General features: G+C 36.9%; 1 protein-coding gene, 1 long non-coding RNA gene and 1 pseudogene across 3 annotated transcripts; all 3 read right to left on the bottom strand.

Annotated features, from left to right (window-relative positions):
• Positions 1–2,510: 2,510 nt before the first annotated feature.
• Positions 2,511–3,368, bottom strand: LOC146729479 (uncharacterized). The gene is made up of 2 exons (XM_085495863.1): positions 3,288–3,368; positions 2,511–3,101 (listed from the first exon to the last, which is right to left on the bottom strand). Exons 1-2 carry the CDS (start codon positions 3,366–3,368, stop codon positions 2,511–2,513), a joined length of 672 nt encoding a protein of 223 aa, XP_085351989.1.
• A 1,545-nt stretch (positions 3,369–4,913) lies between these two features.
• LOC146729478 (uncharacterized) lies at positions 4,914–7,567 on the bottom strand. Its single transcript, XR_014928214.1, has 2 exons — positions 6,216–7,567; positions 4,914–5,747 (listed from the first exon to the last, which is right to left on the bottom strand). It is a non-coding gene; the product is annotated as an uncharacterized LOC146729478 (long non-coding RNA).
• Positions 7,568–16,348: 8,781 nt separating this feature from the next.
• LOC102810215 (interferon-induced protein with tetratricopeptide repeats 5-like) lies at positions 16,349–20,737 on the bottom strand (annotated as a pseudogene). The gene is made up of 3 exons (XR_014928235.1): positions 20,681–20,737; positions 18,846–18,908; positions 16,349–18,690 (listed from the first exon to the last, which is right to left on the bottom strand). The product of XR_014928235.1 is annotated as an interferon-induced protein with tetratricopeptide repeats 5-like (transcript).
• Positions 20,738–23,562: the final 2,825 nt, after the last annotated feature.

Here is a 23,562-nt window from a genome sequence, read left to right as displayed (position 1 = left end):
TACGATATGTAGAATACGCAATAATAAAATGATATTACTATTATAGAAACTCAATACATTCTGTTTAAAGATTATAATTCTGAATAAAGTAAAGTTAATAAATCCCATGGTGTTAACACATATGCTTGTTACTCGATTAGAAATGGAATCTCACCTATCACATCAATATCATAAAATGCGTGCACGGTTGTCAAGTGGATATTTGGGATAACGTCAGGGATATTTATGAAATAGCACTCGATTTCTTTCCTTAGGGGCTTAAATCTTTTGCAGAAACTGAAAGCGAAATGATTAAAACTACTCAAAAAAGTGTCATTATTAGTGTTACTTACCGTCATGAAGGCATTGTTGGAACTCTTTTAGCAATTAGAAAATCATTTAACCTAACAGTATCTCTTTTCACAACAGTATTTTATTGGAGCCAAACGACTCAGGCCAACACAAATCTCCGTGATTAGTTGAACTAAGATAGAACTGAACATGACCCCGGCCATGTAAACGCAACAAAGCCGAAATCTCTTTTGAGCCCTCTTAAAATGAAGTTTTATTTAAATCTGGACGTCTCATGAGACGACTTTGTTTGTTATTTCTTTTTGGAAAACTGTAGATGGACGAATTGCACCACCCCTATGATCGCAAATATAAGCGCTGTTCGTCGGCAACACTTGGGGTCTCGAGCTTCTCTGTCGTTCACGCATTTGTCATGTACAAGAACATGCGCATAACAGCCATATTTTCAGGAATGGTGAACACACTGAGTGATTTCGGGCGTTATTCCGTTTTGTTAAACGAACCGGCCGTGCTTATTCATCATTTACAGTGGTCAGCTGATCCCTGTAACTATGTGTAGTTCGAGCTCATCAATTATGATCTGTCATTTAACATAACAGTTAATTAAAGCTAATTCTTACCTAATTTTGGAAATGAAGATAACCATTGTATTGACAAGCACAACACTGTTTTGGTCATAATGTTAATATTTCCAGGAATGTAATATGAGGCAACACTTTCACTTCATCAATGTTTATAATAATTTACTATTCAGAAACATTGTAATGGCGAGCTCATCAATTGGCAGCAGTATTGGCCTCGAAGAAAGACGGAAGTCAGAAAAAGTATGTGGAAAAACTTTCAAGGTTAGTTTCAAGTAAAACTATGCTAATTAAACATTGTTGAAATTATATTTATATATGAACGAATTTGAAATCGTCACTAGAACAATGATGGGGGCGTGGGCCAAAGGGGATTGGGATGACAGACCTTCATATCATGAAGAAAAAACAGAGGCTACTATGGGTTAAAAGCTGTGAATCCAGACAAGTTTCATCAATATAAGTTATTTATTGAAAAAAACTGCTTGAGAGCATAGGGGAAAACATCATCTTCAAATGTAGTTATAAAACAAAAGCAAATCAACTGCACTGTACTGACTTCCTGTGGGAATCCTTTGAAACTTTGGAGAGTAAAACAAAAATGTATCAAAAGGGAATCAAGCTGCAAAGGATATAGAGTTCCAGATTTTGTTGACGAAGAATGCATTGTAGCATAGGGAACAATAGCACATGGGGAATTGTCTTTAATGCAAAAACTGAAATAGATTGGTCTTTTAGATGTCATTCCAGAAAATGTTAAGCATAGAAACCAAGCCATTGATGAGATATTATTATCAATATAAGGAATTCAAACTGCTCCAAGTACAATAATTAGTGCTTTGCATTCGTCCAAGTTGTTGAACTGATCTAGAAAATTTAATCCTGCTTTCTCCAAGCTTATTCTGTTGCATACATTCAATGTATTTATCTGTTTTAACAATGTTTTCTACTTGTACACAAACCTCTACAAATCTTAGTAGTAAATTTTGGTCTGACGAGTCTACTTCGTGTGCTCTCTCATAATAGAACGAGGCACTATCCAAATATCCAGTTTTAGAATTAACCCATCCTATCAAGAACTTCTAAATCGTGTTTATCATAAACTAATCTTGTTTGCATATTTCCTTTCAAAATCGTAGCAGATTCCCTTCCACCCATCTATATGGAGCAAATCTAATTGCTGACTTGTACTGTTCAACAGAGTTATATTCCTCTCCCTGCATTTTTAGAAATTTTCCAAAATTGCAATGAACGCTTGCTTTATCATCGTCATCCTCGCATTTTATTAACTCTGCATATTAACTGGGCCTTGTTTTCCGCATTTACAAACATTGAGCAAGATGTGATTTTGCTGTTATGTTACTAGGATTTGTCATAGAATATTCATGAAAATAATTGAAACATTTTAATAAAAGTGCGAGGTCTTTTTACCATGCTTCGTTTTGAAAGACTTTTCAATCACTAATCACATTTGATACTTCCTCAAGTATTTCAGATGCATCATCAAATTTCCCCCACTTTGCGGTAAATCTCCCCGACCCTTTGTATGACAATGGGATTGTTCCCATCATCTTCCAATGCTCTATCTACATTTTGAAGAGCTTCGACTTCACAGCCTTTCTGCAAAAGGCATTTACCTTAATGCACCCTTGCAAGCCCATGGCGAGGTTTCAATTTCAAAATCTTTCGTAGCTGAGATTCTTCTTCGGTAATTGCAGGGATTTTATCCAGTAATTCAACTTGGTTTTCTGTTTTGGCTATTAATCTAGTGTACCCAAACAACCAATCTACATGATCAGGGACACATTCCATTGCCAATTTATAACATTGAATGGCAGATTTGTAATTATTTCTACTAAACCAATTCTTAGTCAACGCGTCATATGCCAAGCTATATGCGCCCGCTTTGTCTGACATCTGTTCCCGAAAACTTTCAATCTCTGTTATCAAACTGTCAACCTCATTCATTTTACCCATATTATACAAAAGCCACGCCTTGTTTGCTAATAGTATAACTTTGTCCCCAATCGGACCATCTTCTTCAGCAGCATCTACCTCAAAAACATTGTCGCTAAGTGCCTCATCTAAAAAGTTCAATGCCTTTCTCATATAGTTTTCGTCATTGCCCTTCAGATCTGCCATATACAGGTACGATTTCAAAGCCTTTGCTGTTACTCGCATCTGATTTGGACTGAACTTTAGAAGTTGATCGACGTAGCTCATAATATTCTGCCAATATAAAAGTAATTCTTTAAATTGTATGACAGAACCATAATTATCATTAGCTCATGTTTACCTAATTGCTGCTTAATAAAAAGTGGTCTTTATTGCTATTTACTCTAATGGATGACAAATAGTTCTATTAAAATATAATTTCAACAATGTGTAATTAGTATAGTTTTACTTGAAACTAACCTTGAATGTTTTTCCACATCCTTTTTCTGGTTTCCGTCTTTCTTCGAGGCCAATACTGCTGCCAATTGATGAGCTCGTCATTACAATGTTTCTGAATAGTAAATTATTATAAACATTGATGAAGTGAAAGTGTTGCCTCATATTATGCATCAACAACTATTTTCATATTGAATTGCTGGAGCAATATTGGGAGATAAGAACTCATATTACATTCCTGGAAATATTAACATTATGACCAAAACAGTGTTGTGCTTGTCAATACAATGGTTATCTTCATTTCCAAAATTAGGTAAGAATTAGCTTTAATTAACTGTTATGTTAAACGACAGATCATAATTGATCAGCTCGAACTACACATAGTTACAGGGATCAGCTGTCCACTGTAAATGATGAATAAGCACGGCCGGTTCGTTTAAAAAAACGGAATAGCGCCCGAAATCACTCTGTGTGTTCACCATTCCTGAAAATATGGCTGTTATGCGCATGTTCTTGTACATGACAAATGCGTGAACGACAGAGAAGCTCGAGACCCCAAGTGTTGCCGACTAACAGCGCTTATTTTTGCGATCATAGGGGTGGTGCAATTCGTCCATCTACAGTTTTCCAAAAAGAAATAACAAACAAAGTAGTCTCATGAGACGTCCAGATTTAAATAAAACTTCATTTTAAGAGGGCTCAAAAGAGATTTCGGCTTTGTTGCGTTTACGTGGCCGGGGTCATGTTCAGTTCTATCTTAGTTCAACTAATCACGGAGATTTGTGTTGGCCTGAGTCGTTTGGCTCCAATAAAATACTGTTGTGAAAAGAGATACTGTTAGGTTAAATGATTTTCTAATTGCTAAAAGAGTTCCAACAATGCCTTCATGACGGTAAGTAACACTAATAATGAAACTTTCCGGCTCATTTTTGAGTAGTTTTAAACATTTCGCTTTCAGTTTCTGCAAAAGATTTAAGCCCCTAAAGAAAGAAATCGAGTGCTATTTCATAAATATCCCTGACGTTATCCCAAATATCCACTTGACAACTGTGCACGCATTTTATGATATTGATGTGATAGGTGAGATTCCATTTCTAATCGAGTAACAAGCATATGTGTTAATACCATGGGATTTATTAACTTTACTTTATTCAGAATTATAATCTTTAAACAGAATGTATTGAGTTTCTATAATAGTAATATCATTTTATTATTGCGTATTCTACATATCGTAGAATTTTTATATGTATTTTCTTATCTTTCAGAATTCTGCAAAAAATATCTTTGAATTGCCTTTCTATGGCCGGTTTGTGTTTTCAAACAGTTCGTCAAAATACGCAATAAGGTTTGTTGACAATGAGACTATACTTTGGTATTATACAAATCACAATAAATACTACTATACTCATGTTCCATGTGTGTCTATGCTGCATAGTTTTCTATTCTGTCCTGTGTTGTTACAGGTGGTCCTGAAGGGAAATTTGGCGAAAATTGTCAATATGAGTGTTATTGTCAGAACGGAGCAACATGCCATATCTTCAACGGTGCATGCAAATGTACTACTGGATGGAAAGGAATAGCCTGTGATATAGGTATGAATTTATGTATAATTAAAGATTATGTATTTTTAAAGAAATACTGTCGAATATATTGTTTTACCAGACATGTGTCTTTATTGTAGTTGCACCTAGTGTAGCGTTCAATGCACCTACATTCTACTCTTATGTCGGCCGAGACTTATCGTTCGTCTGCGATTTCAAACACCTGAACGCCTCTGATATTTATGAAAGAAGCTTGCTTCGCAATGGCAATATTCTAGCAAAGAATACTTTGAATTTTAATAATGATACACTAATTCGTATCTGGAATGACTATGACAGGTAAGATTGATTACCACTCGTGGTCAAGTGACCCTTTATTCTTGCTGTTGGTTTAATACTGTAAAATGGTTGTTATTAAGTAGATTGTAAATAGGTTTTAAAACGTATTTACAAAGTAATATCTGCAGATAACTGATAGTTAAAGTACACTTATGTGAATGCTAACCATAGTGAATGACCTGTTTGGGGCATCTATTATAGTCAACGACCCAGTCTGATTAACATATGATCCTAATTGTGGCCTTTTTTGTAAATTTATTCTATTTTGATCTAGTATTTATTTTTTGAAGTTTTGCTAATTGCGAAAGCCAACAAGGATCTGACCCATTGCCTATGTAAATACCGTTCAAATCTTGCGTAAATAACAGCCAATCACAGCCCCCTTTTATACAGGCTGTCGGTTGCTTACTTTTCAGTGTAGGGATATATTTTACCCACTTGAATAAACCATTAATAGAAAATTACTAGTATTTCATTTTTTTACAAAAGAGATTCAACAGGATTTTACAATTTTTGTCATTACGTTGAATATTTTGTTCACTTCCAGCAAATGTGTACACTTCCTGATGCATCTTCGCCAGCCAAGTTTCCTGAGCATAATTATCTAGAATGGAAGCAAAACATAAGTAAATCGTAATTATTAGAACCTTGTATACAGCTATAGTAAACAATGCAAACTGATTTTAAATTGATAACGGTCGCCGGCCCACAGCATCGACGCAGAATATTGGAGCAAACAATATTTCCTGATGAATTGCGATGAGTTTCAAATAAACAATATTTTATTTCATTCCAAATCAGCTCAATTACTTTAATAAAGAGTTATTGTATAAAGTATATTGAATATTTACAGCTACGGCTTCAATACCGTAGACGACTCTGGCCCGATCGTCAATAAAACATCACCCGTCTCCAGGGCAAGCGACTGGAAACAGATACCGGTGTTCGGTCGAACCGGTAGATAATAAATCGTCACTCCCGAAATAACGAGCTAACATGGAACCAATCAAGCCACAATATAAACATAAAAATAAAAAACGACTTTCGTTGAATTTGACAATGATAAACTTACCGAAAAGCCGCGTTTTGACCGATCGTTTGAGTGTATTTGCGACCTGACTCTGCCCGGTGACGTCATCAGGTGCGCTATAGAAGGAGGTCTGTGATTTGTTGAATAAAATCATCGATAGTGGGTCTCATTGAAATCTCGTTACATAGGTAGAGGCTCAGATGTATGTAGGGCGGAATTAAAAAAAATCACAAAATCAAAGTAAAATAATAAAATAAAAGGCACTGATAACAAAAGTAATAAAAAATAAAACAAAAATAAATTGATAGCTAAAATAATTACAGCCCGTACACTACTATTTTAATCAGATTGGTCAACGACACTGCGTGTCTAAACGATGTGAAACTGTAATATTGGCAAGGTTTAGGTGTTTTGCACGCATAGTGTGGGGTTCACAGTGAACGTGTGTTGCGTAACCTTTTTTGCTTAGCTTATTCATTAGTTTGGCTATGCATTCACATGGATCTGAAAATCATTGATCAAATAGTGAGGGGAACCTTGTGCTAATCACATTTCAGACAAAAAATTCTCTCAGTCTTGTATATTGTTGACAAACTTGCTAATAGGCAATGTTTGAAACTAGGAAAGAGTACTTTCCCAGTAAAACAAAATTGACCCTATCAAAGGTTAGCGGACTGTTAGAACAAAGCGATGACCCATAAAGTGGTTATTACTGTTCATGACCTGTAAAACGGCATTATCTTCACTACACACTTGTGATATCTTTTGTAAACCTGCACTGTAAATAAGACAGTGATCCTTGCCTCTGCAGTTTTAGTTAACGTATAGGTTCATAATATTTATTCCGTAATGCCTGATTTTTTAAAACAAAAATGAGGACTAATTCCAAAAACATATACATGAGCCTGTCTACCAAAATGAATTATTTTACCTAATCCATATATAAACCCAGAAGTTTCAGACAATCAGAGGTCATTAGTATGTGTCGTCAAACAATGTGATATACATATTCGATCTGTCCTGAAACTGTACTTTTTTCCTCGGTGCGTCATATAACATGGCATTTAACAAGAATTGGCTTTGCCATTCTTAAACCGGACCGATCCAATGAATGTCTGGCTCACATCCCGAAAACACTTAATGAACTGTTGGTACATCATTACATTAGTTGTTATTATCACTGCCATATACAAGCTTATGCTGTGAATGCTTTTATGTGGTAGATTACCTAATAACATCAGGGCCCATGAATGTACTAGCATTTTCTAGTGTGCTTAAATTACGTTGATTGTTTTTCCTGTTTGCTCCAATTTGCTACAGATTTGGAGTAGAATTTAACTTCGTTGCTGACCAACATGCTGGAACATATGAATGTAATGTGGTTGACATATATGGTGATGTGTACAAAGTTTACACGACTCTGATAGAGACAGGTAAAACATTTGTCATTTTCGGGCTGAATAGAGGTCTTGTAGTGTATGATATGATATTCATACTTACCATGATGCGTATCACAAATTACACATTTTATTTTTAGGATGCGAAAATAATCGTTGGAGTGCAATATGTGATGAAACTTGTAATTGTGAAAATGATGGAAACTGTAGTCGTAAAGATGGTTGTATTTGTAGCCAGAAATGGAATGGAACATACTGCACAGAAGGTGAGTCTGAGTAACGTTGGTGAAATATTTGATTCGCTGAACGCAATCAAAGTTTAATTCAACATCAAGACAACGATTTTACTGTCATAGAGCAAATTTTTGATTGATTTTGTGTTCTGCAGGAAATAAACTCAATAGAACACAACTTATCGAATCACAGGTCCATGCACTATCCAACCTCTTTATTTGTTGTCATTATGCAGATGTAGGGGCTCCGGAATTTGTGTTTTGTCCACAGAACATCACGGCATTATTAGATGAAGGGTCGTCGTCTACTGAAATCACGTGGTCAAATGTTGAAGTCAATGACAATTCAGGGCTGTTGAATCTGACATCAAACCATCGAGCAGGAGATGTATTTATCGTAGGAGTACACAACATATTGTACACAGCAGTAGATAATCATGGAAATACTGCCTTGTGTAGATTCAGGGTAAATGTGGAAGCTGCCAATATTGGAACAAAGAAAACTGTTATTGTATCATTAATTGTGAAATCACTACTACTGGTAGTGTTAGTTACTTTTGGTTTTGTTGTGTGTCTCCGATACAGAAAGAATAGACTAATGTATCCATTACTATTTGGTAGATCTAAAGACGATGGTGAGTACATACTTAGTCTTATATTTTGATGAACGGTGTATAATTTAATAACCTTCGTTCAACGTCATCATTAGTAGATTTGTTTACAGATGATAAGGAATGGGATGCATTTGTAGCTGTAAGAGGGGGTACGGAAGCTGAAACATTTGTATATAATGAATTATTGCACGAATTAGAGGAAAATAATGATTATAAAGTAAATAGTCATCATAGAGATTTCATTCCTGGATTACGTAAGTAAATTGCAGACTTTGCCTAATGATAATCATTCAAATCTATATTAATAGATAGTGTCACACATTCCGCATATGTGATCTAGATTTCATTTAAAAATAGTATTTACATCAGAATAATTTTAGTGCACTTGATACTTATTTGCATATTTCAGCTATCGTCGAAAATATACTTTACGCGATTAAGAATAGTCGACGGACGATATTGATATTATCTCCAGAGTTTTCCAAAGTGAATGGTGCAATTATGAAGTTGACCAAGCTAAATTTGAAATGTTCGGATTACGTCATAAACTGATTCCTATAATGTTCGAAGACGCGAGACATATCTGTGACGAAATTTCGACTACGTTAAAATCCATTTTAGACTCTATAAACTATCTTGAGTGGCACAGAAATGGGTCTGAAAAAGAGAAAAAGGAGTTTAATTAGGGCAATGCCACGAAAACATAAAGAACAAAATTTACAACAATGTCTCGGTTTTATATCATGCATAGTAAATCGCATATGGAATCGTAAATTTTATCTCAGGCTTCCTAATGACGATGAGTGTGAGGAAATAGACCTAGAAATAATGTGAGTGTTAATGTATGTCATACACAACATGATGATCTCAACATTCCATGTATGTGTATAGCATCAACGTGTCGTCAATATTTAAGAATTTTATATAATATTGTAAAAATATGTGTTTATTCTGTTAAATTTTGTTTAAACGTTTGCATTTTGTGTTGTATTCAGAATAAAGTGTGAATTTGCAAATAATAAACGAGGGGATAATTACCCCATCTGCAAAATTATAATAAATATTACCATAATTGAGTCACATGCATATAAAATTTTAGGTTTTATGTGTAATCTGCTTTGTTTTGAAAGAGATATCTTGGTTGAAAGTTTAGGGAAGCCAGCTAGTTATAAAATGGTAGTTTGGTATGTATAGTCGTTAAGTATTCCGTTAAGTCGCCATTTCTTGATTTAGAAAACGTACGAGTATAATAACACATAATGTCTTTGTCTCTGTCTCTGTGGGGCACTATGATATTATGATAAATGCATCCATCTGTACTATATGCCCCGGTTGTGGAGTATTGTACTTGGGAGATGAGGTTACCCTTTGCCACAACTACCTTCAAGCCACCCTTGGGCAAGGTGTAGTACTTGTCAGCCTTGGGTGCCAACTTCCCACATAATAAGTTTGGTTGACGTCAGTAAGGGCATACGGTCGTAAAAATCCTGCATCAACTGATCCGCATAGATGGACAATATTTTATGTAAATATGTATATATACGTTTCAGTTTTTCCTTAGCCAGTGAGAACCAGTTTCAGTTTCAGTTTCAGTTTTTCCCTAGCCAGTGAGAACCAGTGTGACTGGCCTGCCAACGGGATGCTAAGGTTTTCATAATAATACATCAGATAGTACTGTTTAATCACGTCTGTGTGGATAACGATAGACTAGATTCAGGCTAAGCTTACGACTGCAATATATAAGCTAGTTTGCTTCTGAAATGTGACTTCATGGTAAACCTTGTGTCTCGTTATGTGTTGGACTCCCAAAGTATATTTTTAGTAAGGTTTTATGTATTTTAAAATATGTCGCCCATACCATACCATAGCAACTCTACATAGTGCACTTACAATATGTAACGCTCGTATACATACTTTAAAATATTAATTAATAATTAATACGGCTTCCATTTGCCCAAAGAACCATATATCCATGAACAAAATAACAAATTAGAACTGAAGTGTGGGCGCATAGTCCCGGTAATTAGCATGTCTAGTGTTAATCACCTAAGTAGTGTAGAACCGGAAATGCCGTTCGTTGAGGGCGTGGTTAACGACAAGGTCGTTAGAGTCCTTCGAGACTCGGGTTGTAGCGGGGTTGTGATTAAAACTGATTTAGTTAAACCCAGCCAACTTACAGGTGAGGTACGTACTTGCATATTAATGGATGGGTCGTACAATATGCTCCTGTAGCAGCAATAGATATTGAAACGCCCTATTATGTAGGCAAAGTGAAAGCTGTATGCATGAAGGCACCAGTTTTTGACTTGATAATTGGAAATATTCCCGGGGCCAGAGAGCCCGGTGATCCTGATACCACCCAGAGCAGAGGTGGAGGTGAACTTGCCCAGTGTAGAGGTGAGAGTGTAACCACCCAGAGCAGAGGTGGAGGTGAACGCGCCCAGTGTAGAGGTGAGGGTGTAACCACCCAGAGCAGAGGTGGAGGTGAACTTGCCCAGTGTAGAGGTGAGGGTATAACCACCCCGACTAGAGATAGGGGTGGTAACGTAGCCACCCCCACTAAAGATGGGGATAGCATTGATAGTAGCATAAACCCCACTAGAAATACGGTTCAAGATAGGATCGAGTTAGTACAGCCAGTAGAAACTAGAGCCCAAATTGAGTCTGAGAAAAGACTAAACCATCCCATGACTGTTCCCGAATTTAAAAATGATACGAACAATGTTACAGTAGTGGTGCTTAAAGCAGCACAAGACGGGGATCCTAGTTTAAAATCTGTTCGTAACTTGGCTGAGTCTGGTAAGCAGAAAACCACAGGTAAAAACAATGTAGCCTATATCATTGTCAAAAATGGGTTAATCTATAGGAAATATAGGTCCCCTAAGATAGAATTAGGTCGAGAATTTACTCAGTTGGTAGTACCTTCAGAATTTCGTTTACAAGTAATGAGATTAGGTTACGATTCCGTCTTGGCAGGTCACCTTGGCACTCGTAAAACTGTAGATAAAATACTAACTCAGTTTTATTGGCCTGGCATGCACAATGACATCAAACGTTATTGTCAGTCATGTGATGCATGCCAACGTACGTCCCCTAAGGGAAAAGTGGGTAAGATGCCCCTGGGCACTATGCCCTTAATCGATGTTCCCTTTAAACGTGTGGCTGTTGACCTTGTGGGACCTATTGACCCCATAACTGACCGAGGTAATCGCTACATCTTAACATTAGTAGACTATGCGACCCGTTATCCGGAAGCAGTCCCTCTTAAACGCATTACCACAGAGGTGGTTGCAGAAGCATTAGTTAATATTTATAGTAGGATGAGTGTCCCCGAGCAAGTGTTGTCAGACATGGGTACACAGTTCCAGGCACAATTAATGAAAGAGGTGAGTCGCTTGTTGTCCAACAAACAATTGACCACTACTCCCTACCACCCACAATGCAATGGGCTTGTGGAGAGGTTTAATGCGACATTGAAGGCTATGCTAAAACGTATGTGTAGAGAACGGCCCAAAGATTGGGATATGTATATCAGCCCATTATTATTTGCACATCGGGAGGCTCCCCAAGAAAGTCTTGGATTTTCTCCATTTGAACTTTTATATGGTAGGAACGTGAGAGGCCCTATGGCCATATTGAGGGAGGTGTGGACATCGGAAACTGTAAAACCCGAAATTAAGTCCACTTATCAGTATGTACTGGATTTAAGGGAAAGGTTAGAGGACACATGCGAAATGGCACGAAAAGAATTGTTGAAATCCCAGTGTAAATACAAACATCACTTTGATAAGAAAGCCAGGTATAGAAAGTTTGAAGAGGGGGATCACGTACATTTACTTTTGCCTACATCTAATGACAAATTACAAATGCAATGGCAGGGACCATATATTATCAAAGAACGTGTGGGGTCGGTAGACTATAGAGTTGAAAAAGAGGGGAGGTTGAAACTTTATCATGCTAACATGCTCAAAAAGTACGAGGTGAGAGGTCAGGAAGTTCGTGCAAAAGAGAAGGTAGAGCAATTGGGAGTACTTCAGTATGTAGCCAAGGGGCTAATTGAAAGTCAGGATATGGACTATAGGATAGATAACTCTGACTCTCCCCCTATAGGGTTAGTTGAGGTAGTCCCTATTGAAGGGGAGGAAACTATTGAGGACGTACATATTAGTCCTGATTTAGATATCGATCAGATTAATGCAGTTAAACGTATTTTGAGAAAATATAGTACTACTTTAACGGATATCCCGGGCAGGTCAATGGTAGGAACTCATGATATTAAACTGGTATCTGAGCAGCTGGTAAGACTGAAGTCTTACCCAACTCCTTTTTCCACTCGAGAATCAATCATTAAAGATGTTAAACCTATGTCAGATATGGGGGTTATAGAACCATCAGATTCGCCATATGCCTCCCCCATAGTATTAATAAAAAAGAAGGTTCTGCACAGATTTTCGGAAATTGAACCAAATTACCGTGTTTGATGCTGAACCGATGCACAACCCGGAAGAATTATTCGCACAATTAACTGGCGGACGGTATTTCACAAAAATGGATTTAACCAAAGGGTTTTGGCAAATACCCTTAACTGCCAAGTCAAAAGCAAAAACTGCTTTTTTTTAACTCCATTTGGCCTGTACCAATATAGATATATGCCCTTTGGATTGGTCAATAGTCCAGCCACATTTTCAAGAATAATGCGAATAGTCCTCCATGGTATGGAAGGAAAGGTGGTAAACTTGGTGGATGACATTCTTATCTATACAGAGTCATGGGTAAATCACCTGCGCACATTTTCAGACGTTTTGACTAGACTTCAAGCAGCAGGTTTGACTGCTAAACCGAGTAAATGCTACGTGGGATTCAGGGAATTAGAGTTCGTAGGTCATCGGGTGGGTCAAGTTACGCTGCAAACAATGCCTGGGAAAATTAAGGCATTACTCGATACAGAGCGGCCACATACAATCACGCAGGTTCGCTCGTTCATTGGTGTTGCGAGTAATTATCGAAAGTTTGTTCCGAATTTTGCGGCAATTGCCGCACCCCTACATGATCTAACCAGGAAAGGCCAACCAAAGAAGGTTAATTGGGAAGAACCAAATCAAAAAGCATTTGAAGGGCTAAAAAGCGCCCTCAGTAATCCACCCATTTTGAAACTTCCAGATTTCAATATACCATTTATTTTACGTAGTGACGCTTCTGATACCGGTCTGGGCGCGGTTTTAATGCAAATTCACGATGACCATCATTTTCCTGTAGCTTTTGCGAGTAGAAAGCTTTCTGTACAAGAAGCTAACTATTCAGTAATTGAGAAGGAATGTCTTGCACTAATTTGGGGTCTACGTAAATTCCAGCAATACTTGTATGGTCGAGAATTTGTTATTGAAACTGATCACCAGTCGTCGATTTACTTGAATCGTGCTAGAATGGCAAATGGAAGACTGACCAGGTGGGCTTTATACCTACAATCATTCAGGTATAGAATCGTGGCGATTAAAGGCTCCCAAAATGTAGGAGCAGATTATCTTAGCCGAAGCACTATCCAAGAAACTGATTTTTGAAATATTGTGTGCAGTATTTGGTATTATATTTAATGTATTTTGTCGCTTGTATTGTGGATAGACAAAATCACCACCTAGTAGTTGTGACATGAAAATAGGTGTATTTTACTGATATTTGAAGACAAATCTACTCCAAGTAGTTGTGATATGAAACGGGTGGATTTTGTCTTAGGAATGGGAGGTATGTCACAAGGTTCCAAAATACATATGTAATTTCAGATCATAGTAATGTAATTATTATAAAATTAATTCCATGAAGCATGCAAATTTGCAATGATAAATATAACCTGGGCAGAATAATCCCAGCAACGAATTGTGTTGAGTATGTGGGACGTCGATTCCCCACTCAAGGTGAAACGCACGTACGTCTGCTAATTTTAAGTGGAGTAATAAGGACGCCACCAATGTCAACGAACCAACTAATTGCTTACTGAAAAGGATCTACATGCTAATTGTCTGTTATGCTAATTCATGCATGGTATTTAATGAATGGAAAATCTATTGTCAGCAGTTGCTGAGTGTGCACATCATTCATAGGTCGGAAGGCCCGGCTCTATTATCCTTTGTTAAGAAATCGCCATGGATGCAGTCTTCTAGTGGATGTCACCAATGGTTCTGCGAGCTGAGTACATTTCCTAGAAACTGACGCATTACTCTAAACCACATTGCCAAGAAGCCTTTGGTTCGTCGAGTTTAACCGGTTCAATGCTCCGTTGCCAGCTGGAATAGGGCGTGTCCATCTCCACTTCGACAGCGTGCACAGCAGGTCTACGCTTCCACATGAACTGTACTGTCGACATGGTATGCATAATTATTATTTCAGAATTATTTTAGAGTCGTAGTGTGTTATTTTGTTCAATGCTTTGTTGGGTTTCATACTTTTGCCAACTCTGGTATGAACGGTTCACTTAATTGAAATACCAAATAGTTTTGTTGAATTTTACATATTTTTTTTACTTTTGGCTCTACATACTCCAGTCACTTGTCACTCGTGACTGGAGCTTGAAGCCGTGTGTATATATCAGTTGTTCCGTACATTTATAGTTGTATTAAATATTGAGTTGAAAGTTAATGCATCTTCGTGTTGTCATTGCGAGCGTGTGTGTCGAATTCGTGTACATTTCCAAACCTGGTCACCCCAATAATGGGTAAAGAACCAACAACACAAGGTAAGGTCGTTTTGGTCCTCATTTGGCTGCCATTATTAATTAACTGAAAACAAGCCTTGTGACAGTCACTAATGTCAACAAATCGGCATTGTCTAAAGTTACGATTGAAACAAGTTATGATAATCGTAGCACAACATTAAAATACCCAAACAATAACGTAGTAACAAATACTAACATTTTAGAACATTTTCAGTTTTTTTCGGTACAAAATGCCAAGGTCAATTTTGATTCACAGACGGCAAATCTGGCAACAAAATAAACTAGCGATATTTTAATTTTGTTCGAGAACATTGAAACTTCGAGTATCACACAGTATTCGCACAGAAGTCGGTGATGCTACTACGTCGATCTTTCGACTTAATGAGCTTTTTTTCTATTTTAATGGACACACATGAAAAACGAACGGAGATAGCAATATAAGCGATGACGTCATAGTGGTTGATCACTCATCAAAGTGAAGTCAAAGGATAATTAACATATCTAACAATAGAGTTTCCTAACAGTTATTCTAGTAACCGTGATCAACCAAACACATGACAGAGATATGTTCAGATATATGAAAATTCACAAGATGATGTATACTCCAATAATTTATCTTTAGTTGGAAACCCATACTAATTAATCGAACTCGCATTATATTTCATCACACAATGATCATTATATAAATAATAATCAATGAAGCGTTTGTAAACTTAATTTGTTTGTGCAGTGATGTTGACATCATTTGCTAAATGCATTTGAAAGTAATAGACCCTCCCGAAATCACCCGATGCTTTGGGATGACAGAATTTAAGTATAATAATAATAATAATAATAATAATAATAATACTCTGGCTTATTTGGATAAAGTGCCCTTTAAATTATGTCATATATATTTGCAGTTAATGCAAGTTTTCACGTAATTCAGCCAGAAAAAAAACTAATCTGCATTGTTGATTGTACGTCGATATAACAGGACCTGTGATATGTGGCAGATAAAATCATGCTTTTATCGTGTATCGTGATTCCATCAGTGTAAAGCAAGCCATGATTATGGTCGTGAAGACGACCACTAGTGTTATAGCAACTGACGCTGGTCATTCTGGACACTCTTTCATCGCCTGGGATATCCACAAATTGATTACATATATGCGATATATTAATATAAAAAGTATACTCAATATAATAATTCTTACAAACGTGTATGTCCATCAAAATCAAAATATTTAGTGCTCATTTTACATGTTTTTATTTTCAATTCTGTGTTAGTGATAAATCATTTAGCAATTCATGTGTTATTACATACCATCTACAGACCATGTGTTTAGTGCAGGTGTTCGACGGAATATCTAGAAGCACTGCTTTTGGAATAGATTTCAGGATCAATGTACTTATAGAACTCACGAACTATATTAGCTGATTTGACTGCGGACAGTTTGGCCAGGCTAATCACGTCTACGTCTCTGCAGAAACGTTGTTCAGGGATACTTTTACTCGCAACGTACTTGAACAGTGAGGTTAACCAATCATTCCCACTTATATCATAGCCGGGCTGTATTTCGACTAGGAACAGGAAGAGTTTCCCAAATTCAGTGGTGAAATTATCCCATGCGTACAAGCTTTTCTTTACTCGTAATGGGTCATGTTCATCCAGGCAGACAAAGTTACAATATTGATTTGGCGGAGCAATTCCATAGTGGCATAGTTGAAAATCGGACAAGCACCTCTGAAGAAGTTTCGAAACTTCATTCAGTACACTGCTTGCACTAGCCAAACTAAAGCTGGCTGGCTGATCGCAAAGTTCTTCACTCAGAAGTGTTGTGTATTTCTTGTATAAATCGTGTAGAATCGGTAGTATTGGAGTAAGAATAGTATCAAGAGTTGTCCGCATATTTCGTAGACGTTTGTTGACCCTCCTACTGTTGGTCCATCGTCGTTCTATCAATACCTCCGGATGGGTAACATTATATAACACTACTGCACAATCACTGAACCACTGCTCCTCATACTTTTGGTCGTCTGGATATTTAGCTAGAACTTCGAGAAGGTTGATGGTGCCACTTAATGAGCCATGCTCTGCCACTACTGAAAACATTTGTCTGGCTTTGTGTTTCAACCCAATGTTTTCGTATTCCATGCCATATGTAACTGCCACTTCAAGTTCAAAAGTGTCATCATCACCGCATTTGTTTCTGTATTCCTGTAATTTCGAAACATTTTTTGTTTTTTCAAATAAACTGACTAGTTTAGCTGCTGCGACGACTGTAGGGTCAATTTCATATGATTTCTCGTAGTAAAAGCCTGCACTGACATTGTGGTCAAGTAGCTCGTATACCAATCCGACTAATCGTAGAGCATTCACATCTTCTGGATGTTCCCTCAACTGTATAATAGTGCTGCTTTTTGACCACTGTACCCACAAGACTGAATACTTATACATGTTGTATAATACTTAATTGCCAACTTTTCATCTTTTTGCTTCAAAGCCTTCACTTTCTTTCCTTGCACGTAATCTTTGTTTTGGAGACCATCAAGAAAAGTTGCATACGCTAAATAAGCATTCGGTCTATCATTAGTTTCAACCAGGGCTGGTAGAGCACTGAATAATTCTCTTGATATTTCTATAATACCGATTTCTTTGTATGCCTGTGCTTTACCATGCATTGCGAGGAAAAATGTCGACTTTGATTTATTTACTGCCAGGTCGAAGTATCTAATTGCAGCCTGCAAAGCCAGGGTCCTGTCAATTGCCTTAAGCTTTTGTGCCATTTTTCTATAAATTACCCCAATGTGGTAATGAATGAATGATGACTCGGGTTCTATGGCCAATGCTGTATTGTAAAGCTCCATGGCTTTGTTCAAATTGTTTTTCGATTCATAATATTGAGCCACTCGTTGGACTACAGTAACACGGTCTCTACCATAATCTAGCGCTTTTTCAAAATGCCACTCCGCCTCAAAATCGGAATGCCTGCGATTCGCGTTTAAGGCTAGGTATACCCTGGCAAGAATGTGGGTCTCGTTTATCTGCAGAATCTTGTTGTATATGATCTCTTCTTGGGAAGCCCCCTGGCCCGAGTCAGCAGTGGAAGAGTGTCGAGAGTGGAGACGAGCTTTACCAAACAACCACGATTCTTGATTCGGGAGAACATCTAATGCTTTATCAAAGCACCATATTCCCCTTTCAATGTTTGCTTGACCAAACCAACTTAACGCAAATGCTTGGTGGGCTTGTATATAAGCAAAAACTTTGGGTCTATTTATCTGATGAATGTATTTCTTCAACTCGGTTATGACTATTTTAACATCTTCATATTCCCCTAAAAGAAACAATACATGTGCTTTGTCAGCAAGCACCACTATTCGATCACCGATTTGTCCTTCTTTGTCTGTCATTCTTGTGGTGTCATCAAGTGCTTTATCAAACCATTCAAGAGCTTCATGTGGGTCTCTCTCTCCAGGTTTATGTAGCGGTGACATGTATAGGTAACCTCTAAGTGATTTAGATGGTACAGGCACATAGTCAGGGTTGTCACGTAAGTGATGGTCCAAATGGCTCATCACAGTCTGAAAATAACATTTGTAGAGATAAAAAAAATCCCAATCCACATAACGCAGCCTCTATGCTAACTATCAAAATGTGTAAATTACACTTACAAATGACATGTTAACGATAGCGTATACACGTTCACATTGCTTAAAATACTCTCAAAAAATCTCACCTTAATGTTTGCGTCATCATCAAGTTTCCACTGAAAATGTGAAGGAAGAGTGTCCAAAAAGGTTCATATTACCAATGCATCGTCCATCTAAGGATAAATGAATATATATGACATGTCATAATAGTAGTCCATCTTGACTGTTATCTATTAAACAAAGTCCTGATTGTTCTTATACCCCCTACACCAATCTTGCAACATGTTTGAATATGATGAAGCAGTATACATTTATTTAAATGTAGTTATATTTTACAATAAAGGGCGATCTATTACATGGTATTGGGTCGATATTTACCACGCAGTGACGTCCAGTGCCCTGTACATTGTATCACATCTCACGGTTGTTACGCATGATGTGATTGGATGACAATACATGGTATATTGCCCGTCAAGTAGGTTATTACATGGTATATCACATGAATGACGTCACTAAACTACTGCGCAACGATACTGCGCATGAAGTTGTCGTTCGCTACTCTGGTGCTGCCCCGGCCGCTGTTACTGTCGGAGAGCCAGAATAGATATTAAGTAAGATACTATGTTTTGCTGAATATTCTTTATATACAAAAATGTACGGTACCTCCGTCACTGAAACGTCGCAACCGGGATCGCTGCGACAAGTTTTAAGCTGTGATGCTCACCGCGAACGCTGAGTGACTGGTGAATAGAAAAAGTAGTACGTTCGTGGAATAGCCATTGCAATCACTTCCACGGCATTCTTGACATTGTTATCTAGTAGGTGGTGAAATAACTAGCGTTTGAAATGTTCTCATTTCATTCCAATAATTTTAAACTCGATAAATTTAGTGATTCATACTGCAGAAACAAAATTACTAAAACGTGTATTAACGTTTATTTTGCAGTCTTGTCAGCAAACAATGTATGTATGTATGCTATTGAGTAATGTGAAATTTGATATAATAGATAAAAAAAAAAATTCAAATATAAGTTATTTTTTGCGAGAGTTGATGGGAGAGGTGTATGGCCATTCTGATTAAAATGAGATCTTAGTTTTGGCTTTGTTTTTGTATATTTATTTTATTTTATTTTGATGTAGTATTTATTTTTTTGAAATTGTGGTAATTGCGAAAGCCAACAATGCCTATATGTAAATCCCGTTCAAATCTCGCGTAAGTAACAGCCAGTCACATATGCCCCTTTTATACAGGCTGTCGGTTGTTTACTTTTCAGTGTAGCGATACTCTACGGGCAATCTTTCTGTACATTGTATTTTGCCTACTTGAATAAACCATCAATAGAAAATTAATAATATATTTTTTAGTTACAAAAGAGATTCCACACCATTTTACAATTTTTGTCATGACATTGAACATTTTGTTCACTTCCAACAAATGTGTATACTTCCTGGTGCATCGTCGTCAACCAAGACTCGTTTGTTCAGTCATCGCTTCAATCAAACACTGAGCATAATTATCTAGAATGGAAGCAAAAAATAAGTAAATCGTAATGATTAGAACACTGTAAACAGCTACAGTAAACAATGCTGATTTTAAATTGTATAACGGTCAGCTCAATTACTTTAATAAAGAGTTATTGTATAATGTACAAAATGTTGATACATTCTGATGAATATTTACAGCTACGGCCTCAATACCGTAGACGATTGTGGCCCGATCGTCAACAAAACATTACCCGTCTCCAGGGCAAGCGACTGGAAAAAGATACCGGTGTTCGGTCGAACCGGTGAAAAAAAATCGTCACTCCTGGAATAACAATGCAGTACGCAAAATAAGGAGCTAAACTGGAACCATTCAAGACACAATATAAACATAAAAATAAAAGATGACTTTCGTTGCATTTGACAATGATAAACTTACCGAAAAGCCGTGTTTTTCCCGATCTTTTTCGTCGCTAACGTCGGTATAATCTGCCATGTTATTTGAGTGTGTTTGCGGCCTGCCTCTGCCCGGTGTACGTCATCAGGTGCGCTATAGAAGGAGGTCTGTGATTCGTTGACTAAAATCGTCGATAGTGGGTGTCATTGAAATCTCGTTACATCGGCAGAGGCTCAGATGTATATAGGGGCGGAATAAAACAAAAATCACAAAATCAAAGTAAAATAATAAAATAAAAAGGCATTAATAACAAAAGTAATCAACAAAAAAATAAAAATAAGTTTATAGCCAAAATAATTAGAGCCCGTACACTACATCAGTTTTTAATCAGATTGGGTGTAGGTAGATGTAATTATGCATGGTGGATATCTGTTCGTGGTGATAAAATAAATAACACATGGTCATTCGGGCAATACCACGATTTGTCGTCTGCTCTCGGACTGTTAAATATGAGTATAATATTGATGAAGCCCTTGCTTTCGTCTCTGACCATGTCATAACCACCACACCCTGGGCAGTCAACAAATCGTGATATTACCATCACAAACATGTGTCATTATTTAATTGTGTGCCCCAGGGAATGAGAATATGCACACATGATATTGAAGTGACTATCAATCGTTCTTTAATGTCTGAGTTCCAAACATACGTTGAACACTTTCCCCCACTGTATTATGAATAAATAAACCCTAGTGAATCATCTCCACTATACCGGACATATATTCTGATCGCCCAGAATGAAAACAGGCCGTGGCTATGATGGACATATATGGTCGCCATATTTTGGTAGACCTAAATCATTTCTGCAGTTCACGTTTATGATAATATATATCACATTAAGCAGATTTATCCGTGAATAAGCAAATAAAACAGCGCAAAACTATGTCAGTAGTGCGATGTTCGTCATGTACATTGACCACTTACTTTCAATGGTGTACGTGTTACAATCGGTACAGAACACATATTTACGTTCAGTAGATCTCCACCTACCTCGATTTAGCGGGTTTGGGTAGACCGCGGAACTACGTACACAGTTGATGTTGCTGTTGTATATGAACTCTGGGTAGGAAACGGGAAAATGAACGTGGAAAAGATATTGACAGACTCCCCAGTAAACGAAACGCCTCAGAGTTACCTTGACCTCTTAGGTTTATTGCGCATGCGTGTAATACAGAGGTAGATTACTATTCGACTTTGCTTACTTACCATTAACATATCCCTTGAACAGTGGGTACAAACGTGAAGCCTTGGAGACAGTCAATACAATTTCACACATAACCCCAACGAAAGCACAATACATTTGAACAAAGCATGTACATATATTTTTGAGTAAACTATTAACTGCACTAGACCTGGCTTAAATGACAGTAGTGCAAAGTATATAAAAGAAAAATACCCTATGGGAGAATATACATCAGCCAACTGGCCTTAGTTATTATGAACACATGGGTGAATTGTGACTATAACACACATTTATTTTGAGATAAAAATTACTGAAATGTGATCAACAGTCCGATTTGTGATAATCACTGAATAAGTGAGTAGTCGTGTTTCGTGTATGGCGTGAACTATGTCACCTTTGATCCAATATGAGAACACAGTGCGTTGACCTTTAAACTAAATCATACGTCAGAAGAGCTTGTCCACAGTGCAACTTGTTTTTTCTTTTTACAAATTAAACATGAAAATACATTTACAATAAATTACACCTAATATTGCCAATATGATTACGTTAGGTAGATATGATGGGAAAGCTGATTCCAGCGTTGCTATTATTTTGAATTTAATCATAATAAATAAAATACAGCGTTGATTAGAAAATAACTATATTATAAATGAGGAATGATCACACAGAATAGTGGAATACGTTACATATAGTGTGATAGTAAATGTACCGATTCGAAAGATACATAGTAATGATATTCATAAAGTGTATGAAATGAGGAAGCATGGAATCATGGTGGGTGCTGCTCATTCAACAATCACAGTAAAATTTATTGTACTGAATCGTAGACAAAACAAAATACAATATTACGGGACTATACATGCAATATCATTTTACAGAGTGATATTTCACACTGGACCCCTAACAGCAGTAATATAGTGTATTTAATATTACTCACGTATAGAAAAAAGTAGATGTTGTTATAACAATAATATAACAACATAGTATCCCAAAAAACAACATCTTGATAAATACTAATTAACGATTTGAAAGCGTCACAATTTTAAATCTACGTTTCAGGTAAATTGAAATTTATGTATAGCATTTAGCGATGATATCGAACAATGTTTTAGGGTTATACGACATTAAAGAAAGCACACACGTGAAAGACTACGTGAAAGACATTGAATTGTAATTTGTACAGAACGAAATTAAATGACACAACTTCTGAAATGCTCACCTACAAATTCATGTTGTTGGTTTATGTTGCCCTGAAATAAACATTTGTAAAGAAATGAAAATTAAATAATAAATTAATACATTTCGAAGTTGATTTATTACTTAATTTTCATTTGCCTGTAGATCCTCTTAGAACCAACCATTGACCCCTATCATGAACGGACTAAATCTGACTGATTAGAATGTGTTACTAGTATAACCTTATCATTATATGTCATGTGTGTTGTTAAACTGAAGGTCATAAGCAGGGTATATATATCGATTAAAATAAATATAACATTGTCGTTACCAACAGACTACGTAAGCTTATTTAAGAGTTTCAAAAAATTATTCTCAGTGGGGGAATGTAATATGGCACAAAGCTTGATATTCTAGTTATACAAGCAGTAGAAATGTCTCTCACTTACGTTGAGCTAGATCAGGCTGGAACCTGTAGAGTTTTGCAAACCATTATGTCTAG

The sequence above is a fragment of the Saccoglossus kowalevskii genome, chromosome 22 (genome assembly GCF_978046115.1).
Source record: "Saccoglossus kowalevskii chromosome 22, keSacKowa6.1, whole genome shotgun sequence".
Taxonomy (NCBI): domain Eukaryota; kingdom Metazoa; phylum Hemichordata; class Enteropneusta; family Harrimaniidae; genus Saccoglossus; species Saccoglossus kowalevskii.
This window is presented reverse-complemented; position numbering and strand designations above follow the sequence as displayed.